The following is a 17,988-nucleotide window of genomic DNA, read 5'->3' on the forward strand; positions in this document are numbered from 1 at the left end:
TACAGAGACAGTATTAGATAAATGCTTGTACATACTGCTTTGCTGAGAGCAGCTTCCCTCTCACAAATCCCAGGCATCAATCAAGGCACATGGGTCCAGTTTTTCCAGCTATACAGTTTGTGCACAGCTCCAGTCAGTAGATAGGACAAAACAGCAGAGGGTGAGGAGAGAGAAAGGTGACTGTATTTGCAATCAAGATGCTATTTAACTTGAAAGGTAAATAAATGATGTGATTTTAATACTTCAGACCAATCAGAGAAGACCAATCCCTGCTGTGGATACTCATTGTTTTCCTGTAAATTCATAGCCCTTTACATTTATTCCTTTCTTCCACAGCTATTTTAACTTACAGCTTTGTCACTCAACCTTTCTAATATCATAGCCAGGCAAAATCTGGCTTCTGACTCTCAGAGCCTCCTCACTGCAGAGAGCTGCACCTCAGACCAGTGGCCTGCACTTGGAGCACGTCCCGAGAAGTGCTTATGGAAGTCAGAGCAGCACTTCTGCTCACCCGTATTTCTTGCTTTCATTTATCTTTTTGCTGATAAGGTGCTAATTCTCTGTCAACTTAAAAATATCTCAAACTAATACTTAAATGTGTTTCACACTTTTTTTTTTATTATTACTCATTATGTCAGGAGTTGACATGATTTTGTCAGGATTGCAAACACTTGCCAATGCTCCCCTTTTAATCTGCTGGGGAGGTAATTCTAGGTATGAGACTGTTGTAGCTCACAGCTCTAGAAGCAAATAAACACATAGAAAAATGAGCTGGTGTTTTTGTATGTTTTTAAGATGGTCATTTTCATGCTAGATTTGGACTGCTCCCTATTACTTTGTCCTTGTGAAATATGTTCTGTGATGGAAAAAATTATCTGTTTGCAAGTAAAAGTGCTGCTGATATAGCTCCAGGAAAAGAAAAAAAAATATGAAAAAACCACTACTTGAAGTCACATATTCTAACCAGCACTTTACTTACCCTAGTATGGACAGTTACACCTCAGATGGTCAGAGAGATTGCTCTACTGCAAGGGAATTTTCTCCTGAGCAGCTGAGTGGCGTGTGGGTATGTGTGTGTATGGGTGTGTGTGGGCGTGTGTCAATGACAGCAGGATCACCCCAGGCACCCCACTGAATCAGAGCAGTTTTGAAATCCAGCTAGGATTGCACAAGAGACTGACAAAGGATGCCCCAAAAGTATGCAGAATCAGTGACAGTTAACACACTTGTGCCCTTTCTTCATCACCTATGGTGACTGCTTAAATACCAATCTGGCTGTCTCGGAGCAAAGTGACTCCTTAGCCTGGAAGAGAATTTTCTGCCATCCAGATACGTCCTGTCAATGGCACTCATGGTGTAGCTGTAGCAATGTGAGCTGAATCTCTGCAAACAGGATTGTGCAGAAATCTGCATAATTTTCTACATCCTTAGGAAGGTTCCCAGCATGTTTAGGACAGCACAGGAGATGCCAGGCTGAAGCTGAGACAAGAGGGAAGCTATATATATAGAGAGATTATTTTTATCCCAAATACGTTCCTGGATCGCATTAGTTCCTTGTTCAAGAAATTCTTACAACAGCTATAGGATGGGTCCCTCCCCTATCCATACACATAGGTGAAGTTTTAAATTCAGAACTCTTGTTTATGATGAGATTATGCCAATTTTAAGCCTTTGCCACAGTCAAAGAAAACACGAACTGCACCCACTCCAAGTGATGATATTTTCTGCAAACGCTCTAAGGGATTAAAACACTTCCCACTGAAATGGTGAGAAGAAAAACAGGCATTTTCTGTGTAAAATAAATGGACAGACATCATTAATGAATGGATCCCTTCATTATGTTAAAGGTGTTTTCCTCTTTAGGAAGTTATCAACAAAGCTTCAAGCTCAAAGTCATTAATAAAGAAATTAAATGTTGTAGGAGCAAGCACCTGTGCGATGCCCTAATTGTCATGTATAAAGGACAAAATCTTAGGACGGATTATAGACTCACAGAATTATTTTGGTTGGAAAAGACCTTTAAGATCATTGAGACTAATTGTTAATCAAACACTGCCAAGTGCACCACTAAACCATTAAAGCAAGTAGTCCAAGAATACACAAGGCAAAATGTTTTGGAGCATAGCTTCTTTGTCGAAAGGCAAATGCCTACATTGAACATGCTCTTCATCCAGGCCTATGCCTTCAAAGCACCTATGAATGAGGCACAAAGACATTTAGCCTGGATAATATGAGTGACACTAAAAGAGAGCTAGATTGCTTTAGTTTGAGCAAGGGGTAGTGAGTACCTGTGCTGTTGCTGTAGTTCAGCAGGTGACTCTAAGCTTGTGATCCTCATCCTTAACACCCACCTGCCCATTACAGGGAGGTCCTTTTTGTCTGCAGTTGCCTTGATCACTTCTACTGGCCCTTCCCTCCTCACTTCTGCCAGCTTGCTGCCCAGGCATCTGCTTAAAAAGAGTGGTGATATTCAGGTGAATGAAGCTCTGCCTTTAACACAGACAGAAGATTCGAAGTAGGATTTACATATTCTTTTTCGATGGGGTATTTAGGTTGATGAGCCTCAGCAATAGCAGGAAAGAACTTTAGGAAGAGCAAATACACAAACTGATACTAATGGATGATATTGGATGTTTTTTATTTAATGGGAACAAAATTAAAAGTTCAAGTTTGTTATAAAACATGACTGTAAAATCACCTAGTAAACAAAGCAGATCTGTGTGTATTTTGAGTCATACTAATGCTTTCTTTAGGGTGAGAAGGCTCTGCAGACAGGTTGTATGAAACACTTTATTTATCCCTTTGAATGCTGGTAAGATTTTTTTTAAGTCTTAAAATTATATGCAATAACTTTAGTGCAACAGTGTTCCAAGATAAGACATAGACTTGAAGACTAAATAAAACCATACTTCCAAACTCAGTATTTTGTCCTTGAGTTGAATAGTGAAAAACTTTACAATCTGTATAGAAGTACAGTGCAAAAGATGGCTTTTAAAGTGATTGAAAATTCACTCACCTTGTTATTCACATGCTCAATTTTAAACACATCAGGAAAACAGTTCAAAAGTTTCTACAATATAACCTCATCCAGTTAATTTCTTTTTCCAGTACTCTCCTGAATCAGTTCTTGAGGTAGGAGATAACTCATTGTAGAGGAGCAAGTGCAGTAGCAACATTTCTCCTTATAAAAGGACAATTTGCAAAGCTTTTTCTAATGCAGCTTTAGCTGTATAAATTACAAAATATTTAGTACTTTGACAAGCCTGTTACCTGCTACCTTCTATTGCTTTGCTCTTTTGGATTCCAGACAAAGAAATTAGAAGGAAAAAATGTAGGAATGTTGAAACTGTCACTGATGGTCCTCAAGAAAGTTATAACTAAGGACATCTGTGAGTATTTTATTATTTATTTACGTTTTATCTCTTTTTGCAATACTTCAATACTATAACTTCTGAAACTTATATCCCTGTGGGGTGTCAGAGAACAGCCAGAATATAGTGTCCAACTGAAAACATGGTGAAAATTCCTTTTATGTACCTTTACCAGGAGCATCAAAATTAAAATATGGGCAAGGCTGAAGTTTTACAGAGGGTGCCAGGACCATTCTAATGCTGCAGGGTTTTGGTTTACAGCTTGTCTGAAAGGCAGCATCTCCTTCAGCAGAGGATGTTTAGATTTGTGGCAAAAGAGGAAGGAATGGCCAGAACTGCTCCCTGGAGAACGCAGACAGTCTTAAGAACTTTCTCATTAAACCACAGTCCAAACATGGACCTGCTGACTTGATGAACTATGAATACTGCAGCATGAGAGGGACAAGGCAGACTCTAGCTCTTTGAGCAGATGAGAATTACTATTTAAAGCATTATACATGAAAAATGAAAGGAAGAAGAGCAGCCTGTATAACAAAATTAACTCCTACTTAGAAAAATAATAGAAATTGGCCATTACAAAATATTTTTCTTAGAACAAACAGCAAAACACTGCCAGTGCATAGCATACAGGGAATGGAAAAGAGATGTGATGTAAGAAGACTACAAAAGGAAGATCTATTATGAAAAGGAATTATTCTGCAATATGAAAGAAAAGTTACATATATAGAGAAGATTTTACTCTAACAGCACTATCCTATTTATATCTTTATGGAAATAACTTCAGAAAAATATTTCTGCCTCTAACTGGACTATATTTCCTTATTTTCCATGCCATTCATGGAACATGCTGGTTTTGCTCTAACTAAGTTTTTCAAGATTTTTGAGCTTGACGATATAAATAACTTCATGTGTGCGCATAAGAACACGGAACTCAGTATCATGCCTATTTGGTAAGCATTATCCTCTACCAGAGAGAATCAACAAAGCTCAGCTGTCCCTACAGGCAGGTATGAATGAGAGAATCACTAGCACAGATGTACATGAGGAACAGTCTATTTTAGCAAGAAGGCTGGACAGCTGTTGCTGTAAGCTCTGACTAATTACCGCAAAGAGTCTTGTGGAAAAGTACAAAATGGATGCAAATACATGCTTAAAAGAGGAAACTGGTTTTTTTTAGTCTGCACCTACCTTTAGTACTTTTAAATTCAATGTTATGCTTCTTGGTTTGGGGTTTTTTTACAATGTTACATATTTACACTGAAGGAATATATACTTTCCACTTCTTTAGTTTTCCAGTAACTGAAACTATCAGATTTTCAGCAGAACTGCTTTCTATTAAAACCAGTTACACTTAAAATAGGCATGATTAGTTCTGTGTGCATAAAATCACATTTAGAGTCTTATTAATATTCTCACTGTGAGAACATAACCACCTCAAACTCAAAACTGGTTAAGGTTGCAAAAAGCCTGGGCTATATTTGCAATCAACAGCACCTACTGATATATTGAATTTTCACTTGTCAAGAAGTCTGAAACACTTCCATGAGCCATATTCTGCCTTCAGGGATGGCAGTGTGAAATCAATGGAACACTGAAGACTCATGAATGCTATAAAATTTTCCATGTTACAGTACTAAGTATTTTTCCTGGCAATTTAAATTACAGAATAATATTTCACTATTTAGCTAAAAAAGTTCTTTTTTTTCATTTTTAATATTGAAACAATTCTGGTTTTAAGTATTTTTAATGTGCTGAAAAAACTTTAATATATTAACTGTTGGTAAAACAGTCATCTGAAACTAACAGCAGAAATAATTCCACAGGACAAACAGTACTATCCATGAGTAAACATAAATAGTAACAAAGCCTTTCAGTATTTTATATCTTGACCAAACTATTCTAAAACTCATTTAAGACAGTCAGCTAATACTGGGATTTAAGTTTGCAAGCGTTCCCCCAGCATTTATGATATAATTAAGAAAAAATTTTTCCCTCTCTGTATATGTGGGTTAATCCAAGTCAAAATAATTATTTTATATTAATAACTATAATATACATCATTATTTAAACTGACTAGTTATTAATCACTTAAGTCAATACAGTCTCTTTTTTCTCTTTAACAGCCTCACCATTCAGCATACCCAGACCCTCTTTATCCTAGAATTCATCCACGGGACAAATTAAGGCTGCTCCTGTAACCAGCAAGTAATTTGTTTAAATAAGTGTTTTTCTTTTCTCCATCCAACTTATCCCACTTCATGGCATGTCTAATCTTCTCAGCCCTGATTAGGCTTCTGCTTTCAATTTAAAAAGTAATTTTTCCTCTAGGAAATAGGAAAAAAAGGAATTTTTCCTCCAGGAAATAGGAAAACTTGTGTCACCCCTCTAGTCCAAAAACAGAAAACGTGGTGAGTGCTACAGTCCATAGAACTGATCTCCCGTTCAGCCTGCAGCAGGCTCCTCCGGAAATTTCTGGCTTGGAAAATTAGAGACGCCTTAGAAGTAAGTATTAGGCAGAAGTATCGGGATAATAGCAGGGCTATCAGTTCACGAGGTGAGTAGGCTGGACTCGCCTGGGGAATGGATGCATCCTCCAGCTGGCCCATCTGGAAGAAGGCAATACCTCCTGGAGCTTTCCTTGGCCCCGTGTTTGTATGCCCAGTCTCCCAAGGAGCTGCAAAGGCCCTGATCTCCTCACAGTTCTGCAAAGGGCTGCAGTGCAATAGCCTGGGAATGGAGGCTCCTTCCCATGTCCACCCAGAGAACCGGCAACATTTCATTCAGACACACAGGGCTCCTACGTGGTCCCTTCTGCATGTCACCTGAAGGACCACATTCCATTTTCAGCAGTGTTTTGTGCAAAACATGGACAGTAACAGTACTTTCCTCGTGCTCTTTGTCTCCAAGTCATACCAGAATGTCAAACACAAGCAGAAGGAGGTGCAGCTGCCAAAACAGAGACTTCCAGCAAAGTACTTAACTCCATGCAGGACCAAGATCTTCAAAAGAATGTTCTGTTTATTTTTAGCTGGTTTTCTTGATGACTATTTTTCCATCCAGCTTTGTTTTTTTCATCCCAGCAGCAAAGATATTGTTATATCTGATTTCACTGCTTTAATTAAGTAAGTGCTTCTCAGTCCATGATCAGTTCTATTTTGGGCTGGTTTAAAGTTTATTTAATTTGAGATGTATACCAAGCAGGGTAGCATAATTGCACATCTCAAAGCCTGCTTAATCTTAATATTAAAATGTTGTTTTTTTCCTGAAGGTTTAAAAAAAAAATCTAAGAAGTTTGGCGTAAATTTGTCAAAAAATTCTTTTTATTTGCACCCTAAAAATACAAGTTAAAAATTACCAAAGAACAAGACTCTATATGCAGCATGATTAACACCTTGCCTTTTTTTTTTTTTTCCCAGGATAACAGGAATAATAAATACATACTATCACAGAATCTGGGAAAAAAAAGCCCTGGCAGAGGCAGAAAAAGGTCATCTCATCCATTTACTGCAAAATGAGGGAATTAAGGATTCTGACATAATTCTTGTGGGGTATCTGGATAACTTCAGTGTAAAGGACTCTGGTGATGAAGTCTCAATGTCATTCCTAGGGAGACTGCACATTTTTTTTCTAATTTCATTTAGAAAACTTTTTCTCATATAGAACCTGAAACTTCTTTGTTGCAATTTAAACACATTCTTTTTTAATTTCTTCCTGTCATCACTCCTTTTGTAAGACTGGCAAAATGTTTGTCATTTTAAGTTGCCTGGAATTTCAAATCCTTCTATGAGTTGCCAGAGTGCTCCTTATTGCTTTAGCAATTTCTTTGAATATTCTAGAATGCAGCTGAGTTAGCTTAAATTATTTAAAAATATCTGACAGATTTAGGGATTCTAGCCCATTCTTTTACTTTCCCCTTTCTTACAAGCGTTAATTGCACCACACATCAGTTCAGAGTTGACCTTTTCAGAAGACTGATACAGAAAAAGCCATTACACATTTCAGCCTTCTTGGAATCAATTTTTGAGAGCTCTTCCTCTTTTCTATACAGCAGACCAATGTTTTTCTTAGTCTTTCTCATCAGTATTGTGCTGATGAAGCACTTCATATCACCCTTGACACTCCTTGCTAATAGCATAGTTTTGTATCTGATCCCATATTTCCATTTTATTCCTTTTATTTGTCTTTGTGGATCTAATTTTCTATCCATTTTCTATATGCGTCCTTCTTGTAACAGACATTAACTTAAAATTTAACTTTACAGTTCCTGTCCTCCTTCCACACTTCAGATTTGGATCCCTTGAGCCAGGATCATTCATATCTTCTGTCCAGGAAACTGATAGCCTGCCTTAAATAATTTTTCTTTAGTTTTAGTTCCTCTGAGATTCCAAACTGCACATCTGTATTTAAAGTTCTGCTCTCAAAATCCCCTGATTTTCTGTACTTCTTCCTTTCCCTCTAAAGAATAATGAACTCTGCCACTCTGGGGTCATAGAAGTTGCCTTCTACACTTATTAGGTTAAAATCAAATCCAGAAAGGTTTTTTCTCACATTGCTTATACGTTTCAAAAACTTACTAGGGAACTTGTGCTCAGGTCCCAGCATATTCACCTGCAAATAAAGAAATCCCCGTAATATGATAAAGTCATGCCCTGGAAAATGCCAACTCCTCACACAAAACCTAATCCCAATCTTCTTGAGAGAGTGTAACCGATAACGTGATTTCCTTTACAGAGTTCAGAACACTTTTAACTACTTACTGGTCTCATTTAAGAGAGAGAGAGAGAACTTGTGGCAGAGAAGTTACAGTCAGTATTGCCAACAGCGGTGTGCTGATCTGGTTCAGGGTGTCCATCTGTAGATTGCTAGAGTGGGATTTTATTTCACCAAAATTTCAACATTAATAGTAGAAGTATCAACCTTTGCACTTGGCACATCAGCTGTTTTATTCCAGTCAGAGAACAGGCACATTAGGACATATTAATTCATGCAATTTATTTTAGATATCTTCTGTAAAATTGGATGACTGGCACTAACAGAAGGAAGAAAATTTACTTGTGAGAATGAACTTGGCCTTTCCCCTAACCTCGTGGGTTATAACTATGTGGCTTAACTTTTATTTTAACCAGTGTCCAAGAGAGAAGATGCTAGGCTATCACACCGGTACCTTTTTTAGACCTTGCTTATAAAAGTAAGATTTCCAGGTTGATTTAATTTTATACTTCCCTTCTATTACATGGTTTGCTTTAAGATTTCTACATTGTTCTGCATATAGCAGAGACTGGTGACAATCCTATCATTATAACCAATGTTCTCCTTTTCACATTTTTCCTATGTCTTTGCTTTATACAGATCTATCATATATTATAGAAAGCTTTTGGTACAGTTAGAGTAACCGTTCACTTGAGCGTGTCTTTCAAAGGTGGGCAATGTTCTAGTTTATTAACAGATGCAGTCCAAGGCTGGTGGCAATTACAACTTCAGTGAGTTGACAGCTACATGCCTCTGTAAGGCAAGTAATTGGCCTCAGTTAGCCTGCAACTTCCCTAAAAAGCCTTTTGTTCTAGAGATGCCTTTCCTGCTCTGCTTATGGCTCAATGGCTAAAGCAGGTTATTTTGAATTGTTAGAGCTGTTTGCAGCTTGTGTGCAGTTTTGCGCACCACAACATAAAAAAGACATTAAACTGTTAGAGAGCATCTAAAGGAGGACCATGAATATCATCAAGGGCCTCGAGGGGAACTATGTGAGGAGCAGCTGAGGTCACTTGGTCTATTCAGCCTGAAGGAGACTGAGAGGAGACCACACTGAAGTCTACAACTTCCTCGATAAGGGAAGGGGAGGGTCAGAATGAAGAGGATCTCTTCACTCTCATGACCAGTGGCAGGACCCAAGGGAATGGCCAGAAGTTGTGTCAGGGGAGATTTAGGCTGGATATTAGAAAAAGGTTCTTCACCCAGAGCATGGCTGGGCCTGGAACAGGCTCCCCAGGGAGGTCATCACAGCCCCAAGCCTGCCAGAGTTCAAGAAGTGTTTGGACAATGCTCTCAGGGACATGGTGTGACTCTTGGGGTGTCCTGTGCAGCGTCACGAGTTGGACTCAATGATCCTTGTGGATCCCTTTCAACTCAGGACATTCCACAATTCTATGATTCTAAATACATCAGACATGGTACTGTTAGGTAATGGCAGATCATTTGGTCTCTGTGACACCATGGCCAAGCTTGGCATGATACAAGCTTGGCCATGGTCCCAGGTGGAGAATTTGCTGCAGCTGCCACTCTTTGCTCAGTCTGTATACAGGAAAGAGAGGGTGGTCTCAAGGCTATGAACAGCTCTCTGGGTTTAACGACCTTGGTGGTTTGCTGGGCATTATCACACACTTTTCTTTTGCACACCTGTAACTCCAATTAGCAGGAACTGCACTGACAGGTGAAAATGAGGAAACAGGCACTTTCTGACACTTTCCAGAACTCCTTCCTTCACTCCGTGACATGGCTGCAATATGAGCAGTGCAGTTTTTTCACCCCATGCAGACTTTCCCATTAGCAAACACCACTTCCATGAGGAACCCTTTCTAAGAAGCTGCTTAAAGAAGATGCTGTGACTCCTTCTATCCCTTCCGTACAATACACCATGTGGTTGCTCATCACTCTCTATGGTAAAAATCTCAGCCTTCACTCCAGGCAATATTACCTTTTGGGCCTCAGGTAATGCATCAGTTAACATATCTCTTTTCTCACCTTGTACCAAGACTTTACACTTCCAGCTCAATTTGCTGCCGCTTTTTGCAGACAGGAAGGATGCAAATTTTGACAATTTCTCCAGAAAATGTATCTCATTTTGTGAAGATGATATAATTTCCTCCTTTCCCTCACTGCTCACACAGTTCACACAGAGAAGACAAGAAGCAACAGGTGCAAATTGAAATACAGGAAATTCCATTTGAATGGGAGAAAAAGACACTCTTTTAACGTGAGGTTGGTCAAACACTGGCACAGGTTGTCCTGAGAGACTGTGGAGTCTCCACCAACAGAGATACCCAAACTCCAACAGGATGCAGCCCTGAGCAGCTGGCTGTCACTGATCCTGCTTGGAGTGTGGGGGTTGGACCAGACAATCTCCAGAGATCCCCTCCAACTTCCAGCAGCCTGTGAAAAGGGCAGGAATGTCGTAAATCAGGTTGAGAAGTTGCTTCAGGTTATGCCTTTTTAACAAGATACATTTTATTCCACTTAAGTTAAAATGAACAGGTTCTAACCAAGATCATAATATGGGCTGGGCTGGACACAGGTGTTTTGTGGTGTTTGTTTGGGTTTTTTTGTTGTTTTAGTTTGTTTGTTTGTTTGTTTTCTTTTAATAAAAAGGAAATAAAGTTCTTTCAGTTTTCTAAAGTTATGGAAAGAAAAACAGCTGTACATGAGATGAGGGTGTCTTGATGCACTGATAAATTCCTCACTTGATGCAATTGAAGTCAATACCAGTTTATATCCAATGGTTTCAAGGAACAGAGGAGGAACTAGTTGCTGCAAATACCCCAGTGCGCCAGGTCTCTGTATTACTCAGGGATAGTAATGTCCACCTATTTCTATTGGAATTCCAGTGGAACTGAGGATGCCCAGGTGTCTGTCACAAAAGATAAGCATGAAGATTCAATGCATAGATGTTCAAACACCTGGGCAGTAGCTCCCTACTTCTTGGAGGCACTACTGTGCCAGAGGTCCTTAGACATCAGAGCATCTGATGATGATTGTGACCCTACAGTCTAATGCTGCTGAACACCCAGAGCCTACTTAATGCTGTATGTCTCTGTATAAAACACATAAACATTCACTGAAGTGCAAATTGGGACTTAGATCTTCTTTTATTTTCTGGTCTGCAGGTATTTTATTAGGCTATGCAAAGAGGAACAATTTCAACAGAAAATACTGAGAGTCCCAATTTAAAATTATTCCCCAGGCCAGTGGGCAGGGCACTTGGATGAGACACAGGAATTGCTTGAAGTCCTGATTTAGAGAGAAGTTGCTTTGATCTCTCACATCCTGAGACATTACTACTACTACTTGATTTCTAGGCAAAAGGGACACTACATTATGTGACAAAGGGCTGATCAAAAGCAAAGTGGGCTTTTGGAGGAGGCCACTGCCCATGTATGGATTAGTTAGGCACCTGCCTTGAGAGGCTTTGACACCAGCTAATTCCTTGAGATCACTTCCTGGATAGTCTAGGTAGCCTCCTATTTGGGCAGGTATTTGTGGTTATGTTCTTTCATTCCTAATGTTTCCACTTACTGCAAAGGAAACCTCAGTACTGGGTCACACTGGACACATCACTGCGCAAAAGGCATAAACACTTTTATGGAACAAACTCTTAAATTACTAAAGTGAGAACTTAATTATTTTTTACTAGTTCAGCTCTGTTTAGCTTTGTATTTTCTTGACAAATGAAAATAGGCTGTTTGTATTTAACTTTGACCTCTTGACTTGATGCACTGATACAATGTTCCAAAATCCATGTGACAAACATTTTATGCAAATCTTAATTTAAAAGACAGGATTATTCCCTTAGTTACCGCAAAACTCTCTACTTTCCTCTGAAAAATGTGATGGTATTTCTTTCTAGCTAAAGTACAGGAAGCAGTTGATGCTACAAGTAATGTTTGAGTGATGCTTTAGCAGTATATCAAAATGGCTAGGTTCACCTTATTTACTGAGGAAGAAATAAATTTATTCTGATGGAGTAGCAAAATAATTCCTGTTATGTAAAAGAGGAAAAAAAAATAATATAAAGTTTACAAAACCCAGCAACTTACCTGCTAAATATAAAGCTTCTACACCAGCACATAGTACTGAGTGTAGAAGGTGAGCTGATATTAAAAATATGTCATAAGCACCTATTCCTAAAAAACCACTTTTAACTGAAGGCACCAAATTTTGTTTAGCTGTAGGAATGTATACAACCACCAGAAGTATAGACGGAAAAACACATGAAAGAAGCCTTCTACTTTGCTCAGAACTAACAAGGCTGCAGCTAGAGTAATACATTAATTTTGGGGCACTGTACGGGGGCATGAAAGAAGATGTGGACCATTTGGAAAGGGCTGAGAAGAGAGACAAAATATTCATTTTAGATGCGTAAAACAAAATCCATTGTTAGGATGCCAATATGGTTGATACAAATGAGCGTGTGGTTGCAGAGCCTGCAGGAGAACACTTCTGAGTAGCACATCTCAGGAGACCTGGCTGAAGCACAGTCCTGAGAATGCCTGGAGGGTCCAGCCTGAAGCACAAGCTAAGTTAAAGCACTGAAATGCACAGTCAGTCCCACAAAGCAGAAATTCTACCGAGAAGATTAAAAAAGAGATATGCCATTGATATGATTAAAGAGTGCAATGCCACTGACTAGATAAAGAAAGAATGATGCAATTCATAAAACACACTGAGAAAGTGCCATCATTCATAAGACTGGGAAAAGCAATGTCAGGTCAAAAGAAGGGACAGGATGTAAACTGCCAAAGTCTACAGACCATACACAGTCTGAAGGAAAAGGGAGTCTTGAGGATATTTCTGCAGAAACATTGAGGGAGCTGTAAAATGTGGGGAATGGAAATCAGCAAGTTACAGAAATTACCAAAAAGTGTGAGTGGATAAGTGGGTATTTGTGTTTGTGAGCATCTACAGTTCACAGGATGACAGATACGCTTCTCTCCTTAACAATCTTATTTATATAAGATGTATGTTAATGTAGAACTACTGGCATCAGTAATACCTGTGAGAAGTAACTGTATCACTGCAAAAAGGGTTACAACACGGTGGTTTTTGAGAGAAGACTGAAGGGACACATTGCCAATGGTCTTTGAGCACCTAAGAGGCCATTCTCTGAGTACAAAGGATGGCAAGACAAAAATAATGCAAGTCACTGAACTGCAGTAAGGCAGACACCAGGAAAACCTCAGGGTAATAATTCACAAGGCTGGATTCCTTGTGGAAGCTGCGGAATCTCCAACAGTGCAGATTTGAAATGGCAGCCTGGGCAAACATTTATCATGAAAAGAAGTCACATATAACTGACCTCCTCTAGGAATAAAGGCAAAGCAGCTGGACTTTTGAGATCTGGTGTGGTCTGGTCTGATATTTTTACTACAATTTCATGGCTGTAGCAAATGTTAGCATAAACAGTGTTTATTTATTTTGATCATACAAGAAGGACACTTCAAGGGAGATGTTACAATGGCAAACAAACTACAGCAATCCACAAAAATGGGCTTAACAATGTTATAAATTACTTCAAATTACCAGTTCAGAAGAACACTGAAGCACAGTTCTTGGCTCTTACAGACTTTAGGTCTAAGGACACAAACCACCCAAATCTTGAAGCCCTGAGGAAATACAAAACCAGCCCAATGACACCTTTAACAACAGAATAACCACAGACCTAAAAAACCTCAGTAGTAGGGAAGGGGTGTGCTGCAGGACAGGGCAAACTCTTATACATCCCACATAAACCAAGGCATCTCTAATCTCCTCTTCAGGAAAAAACTGTTAATGGAGATTTCCTGAAAAATTAACAATCATACATCAATGTACATTTCATTTGTGAAGGCAGACTGATGTGAATTGGATATACCATTACTAAGATTTAGTGATCCCATTTGTCACAGTGATAATTGCACACAGATTGCCTGTCTTTAACTAAAGCAAGCTCCCTTCCCCCGAGGCTTTTAGCTGTCTGCAGATGCCTGAATGAAGACTTTCTGCTGACACCCATGGGCTCCCTCGGGTGCTTATGTCAGTTCCTGGTGCTATCCCTTTTCATCTTAATGTACATCTGTCAGACTGCTCGGAATTTCTATTCAGTATCACCTTCCCCGAAGGCTCCTTCAGCCGGAATAAACTTAGGTTTATTCAGAAGTGAAATAAGCTGCGCCCACCGACTTGACGGTTCTGCCTTGAAAAGCCTGAAGAGCAAAAAGCTGAGTGGTTTGAAACCCAGTCTTTCCAAGTTGTACACTTTGCAGCTGGCCACCACAAAATCTATTAAATGGTTCTTGTTAAGACCAGACGATCCTCAGAAAAGAGCCCTTCTGAGCGTATAGCCTATGAAACCTCCAGATCCAAGATTTGCTATAAGATTTCCCAGAACTTAAAGACGCACAGCGACTGTTTAAAGCTTTTGGCTTTGGATGAGACTGGTCTCTCACAAAGTCTGCCACCGTATACTGAGGACAATGACACCCGCGAAGAGCATCCTTGTATCCGCTGCCCTGCCCGCCCGGAGCTCGGCCCGGCTGCCCGGTGCTTCTGGGGCGCTCCCAGAGCTGAGCGCTTCCCGCGAGTGGTGCGCCCGCGGCAGCGCCTCTTTGGCAGAAAGAAGGGGAAAAAAGGAGCAGCGAAGAGACAGGACCATGCCCGGTACCGGCACAAGCCCGCTATGAGCCCGGGAGCCAGCGAGGAGAGGAACAGCGCATCCCCGACCCCCAGCAGCCCTGGCCCCGCCGCCGCCCCGGGCCCCGCCCGTCCCGCCGCTCACCGATAGTAGAAACGACGGTGCCCACGAAGTAGAAAGCGCCGGTGAAATCCCATCGGGGCCGGATGTCATCGACGCGGATGCCGGCTACGCTCGCCTCCTCGTATTCCCGAAGGAAGTGCCGGAGCTCGGCACGGCTGAGGTTGTGGCGCCGGGTGAAGTTCTCGAGCCGTTCCTCCCAGCGCTCCTTAGCCTCCCGCTCCGTGGGCAGCTCGATGGCCGAGAAGACGGCGGCGCCGCACAGCATATACAGCACGATCAGCACCGCCAGCAGGAGGAACCGCGCGTTGTCCGCGTTCAGGCGACCCGCGCTGGAGCAGCAGCAGCCGCCGCGCGACACGCCATCCTCCGCCCGCGGGACCGGGCTGCCGCGCCGCCACGCTACGTCGGGGCCCTGCTGCCGCCGCCGGCATCACGGCGCCTCCCGCCAGCCGTACGCGGGGCCGCGGGGCTCAGGGCGCCGCGGAGCCCGGCGGCGGCGAGCGGCGCTCCCGGGAGCCGGCCGGCACCTTCGCCCCGGGGGCAGGGCGCGGCCCCGCCGTGCCCTGCACGGCCCGCAGCGGACGCGCTTCGGGCTGCGGAGCATCCTGCGGGCGAGGGAACCGCCCGTCCCGTCCCGGCTCGCAGAGCCCTCAGCCCCACCGCCCGCCGCGCGGGGCTCCCGTCCCCGCCAGTTTCATATCCCCTTCCTGCCCCCGCCCCGAGCACGTCGGAGCGGGGCGCAGGGACAGGCACCGCCAGGCGCCTCCTGCCTGCCGGGGGGGCGAGGCGGGACCGGCGGCAGCTCGCCCCCGCCCTCCCCGCCGCCCGGTGCCCCGGGCCGCCCGCACCATGGCCTCCGGGCAGCCGCGGGCCAGGCCGGGCCGGGCCGGGCCGCGCCCCCGAGGGCAGCTCCCCCCAGCAGAGGCGCGGCCGCCGCCACCGAAGCTCAGCGGCAGCAGCGGGCAGGGCGGGCTGGCGGGGGACGGCTGCCCCGGCGCCTCCAGCCCTCAGAGGGACGGGGGCTGTCCCCCCTTCCCGCCCTCAGGTACCGGCCCGGGCTGTGGGGCCGAGGAGCGCCCGAGGCAACGGGGCCTCTTAGAGTCACCGGGCGTGAAACCCGTCAGTCGATGATATGCCCCCACTATCAAAGCCATAAAAATTACCGCCCTTTGCCAAAAGAGGGCACCTCCTTCTCCACAGGTCTGGTTATCCACTGCCTTCCCGACAAGGTGTTACATCTCTGTCCTCCAGCGCTTGGCAATTGGGAAAAGGGAAATTGTGTAGGGAAGACAGAAGCAGCTCTCCAGCTGCAATGTGGTTTTAAAATGCGTTATTTGCAGGTTCAAAGAGCAGAGCTCTCGATCCAAATCTTCTGGAAATACCACTCTAAGAAGGAAAAGCTAAACTCGGCAATATCTGGTCATTGCTACAGTGCTGAATTCTACTTTTAAATAACTGGGGGCTGGAATTCAGCTCTGCTAAACATATTAGTGTACAAGCACATTCTTTCCAGTGAAAAACAACCTACATATATGTTTCTAGAAAGCAGGTTAATGAGCTATAACATCTACTTCCCCTCCCCCCCAATTTTCTAATAACTGTGTTGCAGTCAAAATGAAATGAGAATGAACATTAACATCTTAGAAATCTCCCGTAATGGCAGATAATTGTACAGTCAGTGTAATAGCCATTGATTGTCTCGCAAGCCTGAGGTATATTTGGGTATTGGTCTGAGCCCCAAGGGTGCATTGTGGGCAGGGCCAGTGTTTGAGAGAGGATCACCACCTGCGTGGCAACAGGCACAGGGAAAAGATAAGTCTTTTTTCCACGTTGCACAGTAAAGCAGCAGCCAGGGATGGATGGGAGTCATGTTTCATTTTTTCCTATTTGTTGTTATTCATAGGTGATACATCACGTTGCAGGTTTTTATTCCCTCTTAATTAGTCTTTAGCACAGACTTCAGCAAGGAAATTAAAATTAGCAGCAATACTGGAAGACGTTAAATAGCCAAAAATAAGAAGATGAGATGCCAGCCAAACTAAGCAGACTCTGTGCCAAGTGCTAAAGGTAACCCACATGCTTCCAATAAAAAAATGCTGGTGTACCTTTAAAATTATTGGCAGTTCCTATCAGAGGAAAAAAAACCAAACCAACCTATACTTCCCTGCTTTGCCAGTCAGAAAGAAGACAGAACTCAATTAGTGCACTCTTAGCCAGCAAAGGCAGCAGAATTAAGTGAGCCTCCACTGTCCACACCAATGGCTCCATCCACCAAACCTGTTCAAGGGTGGCTTGGATTAGCACAGCGGGAAAAAGAGCCTTTAGCTGCTTGCACCCATGACATCATGAATAACATGAATAACATGAATAACAATAACACTACCCGAAGGACTATCCACAGCAAATTATTCAAGGTTATCGAGTTCCTCTTTATTTACATATTGTTTTGTTAGTGTGGAATAGTCATTTTTGTGTTTGTCTTGGGCATAGAGATAGTTATTGCATTAATGCAGGTTAAGATCATCTGGCAGTTTTGAAAGACATGTACTACTGTCACTGATCATCAAAAATTGCAAATTCCCTTATTTGTCAGCTTTGATCTTGGCAGGGATTTAACTGTCTCTTGAGAAAGCAGCTTTTTAAGGATGTGCTCCCTAGTAAAGGATAGAACAAGAGCAAGTTGATATTGACTGGAATCTTGAAAAAGAAAATGAAAATATGGCTTATTCTAAAGAATATTTTCGTGTAAAACAGGCGACCATTCCCACTGCTCTTGGGTGGATAGCTAGAAAAACTGAAGTGTGCAGAGAGCACGAACAGTGTAATCAGTCACACACCCAGAACATTTAAACAAGGTGGAATGAAGAAACGCAATGTGTTCACTGGCATAAGCAAAAAAAAAAAAAAAAAAAGGTTAAACACGTTGCTGACATTTAAATCAACTACACACCAAAGTTAACATCTTGTGAGCTTGAGCCCCAAATGCAATGCCATTACCCTCAGTACAGTCACTTGCACATAATTATCAGGAAACACAGTTTTCCCTACCCTGCAGCACCATGAGCACATAGCTCCCTAATGTCTGTGTGTGCAGGCATTTAGGGACAACAAATT

The 17,988-nt window shown here is 42.3% G+C and overlaps 1 protein-coding gene across 1 annotated transcript in view; it reads right to left on the minus strand.

The window, feature by feature from the left end:
- The window catches only part of KCNK13 (potassium two pore domain channel subfamily K member 13), a 49,257-nt gene extending 33,928 nt beyond the window's left edge, over positions 1-15,329 (minus strand). Inside the window, 1 exon segment of the mRNA XM_039553151.1 lies at positions 14,896-15,329. Within this exon segment, the coding sequence (XP_039409085.1) occupies positions 14,896-14,948 (53 nt within the window). The 5' untranslated portion in view covers positions 14,949-15,329.
- Positions 15,330-17,988: the final 2,659 nt, after the last annotated feature.

The sequence above is a fragment of the Corvus cornix genome, chromosome 5, assembly GCF_000738735.6.
Source record: "Corvus cornix cornix isolate S_Up_H32 chromosome 5, ASM73873v5, whole genome shotgun sequence".
In the NCBI taxonomy this organism is placed as follows: domain Eukaryota; kingdom Metazoa; phylum Chordata; class Aves; order Passeriformes; family Corvidae; genus Corvus; species Corvus cornix.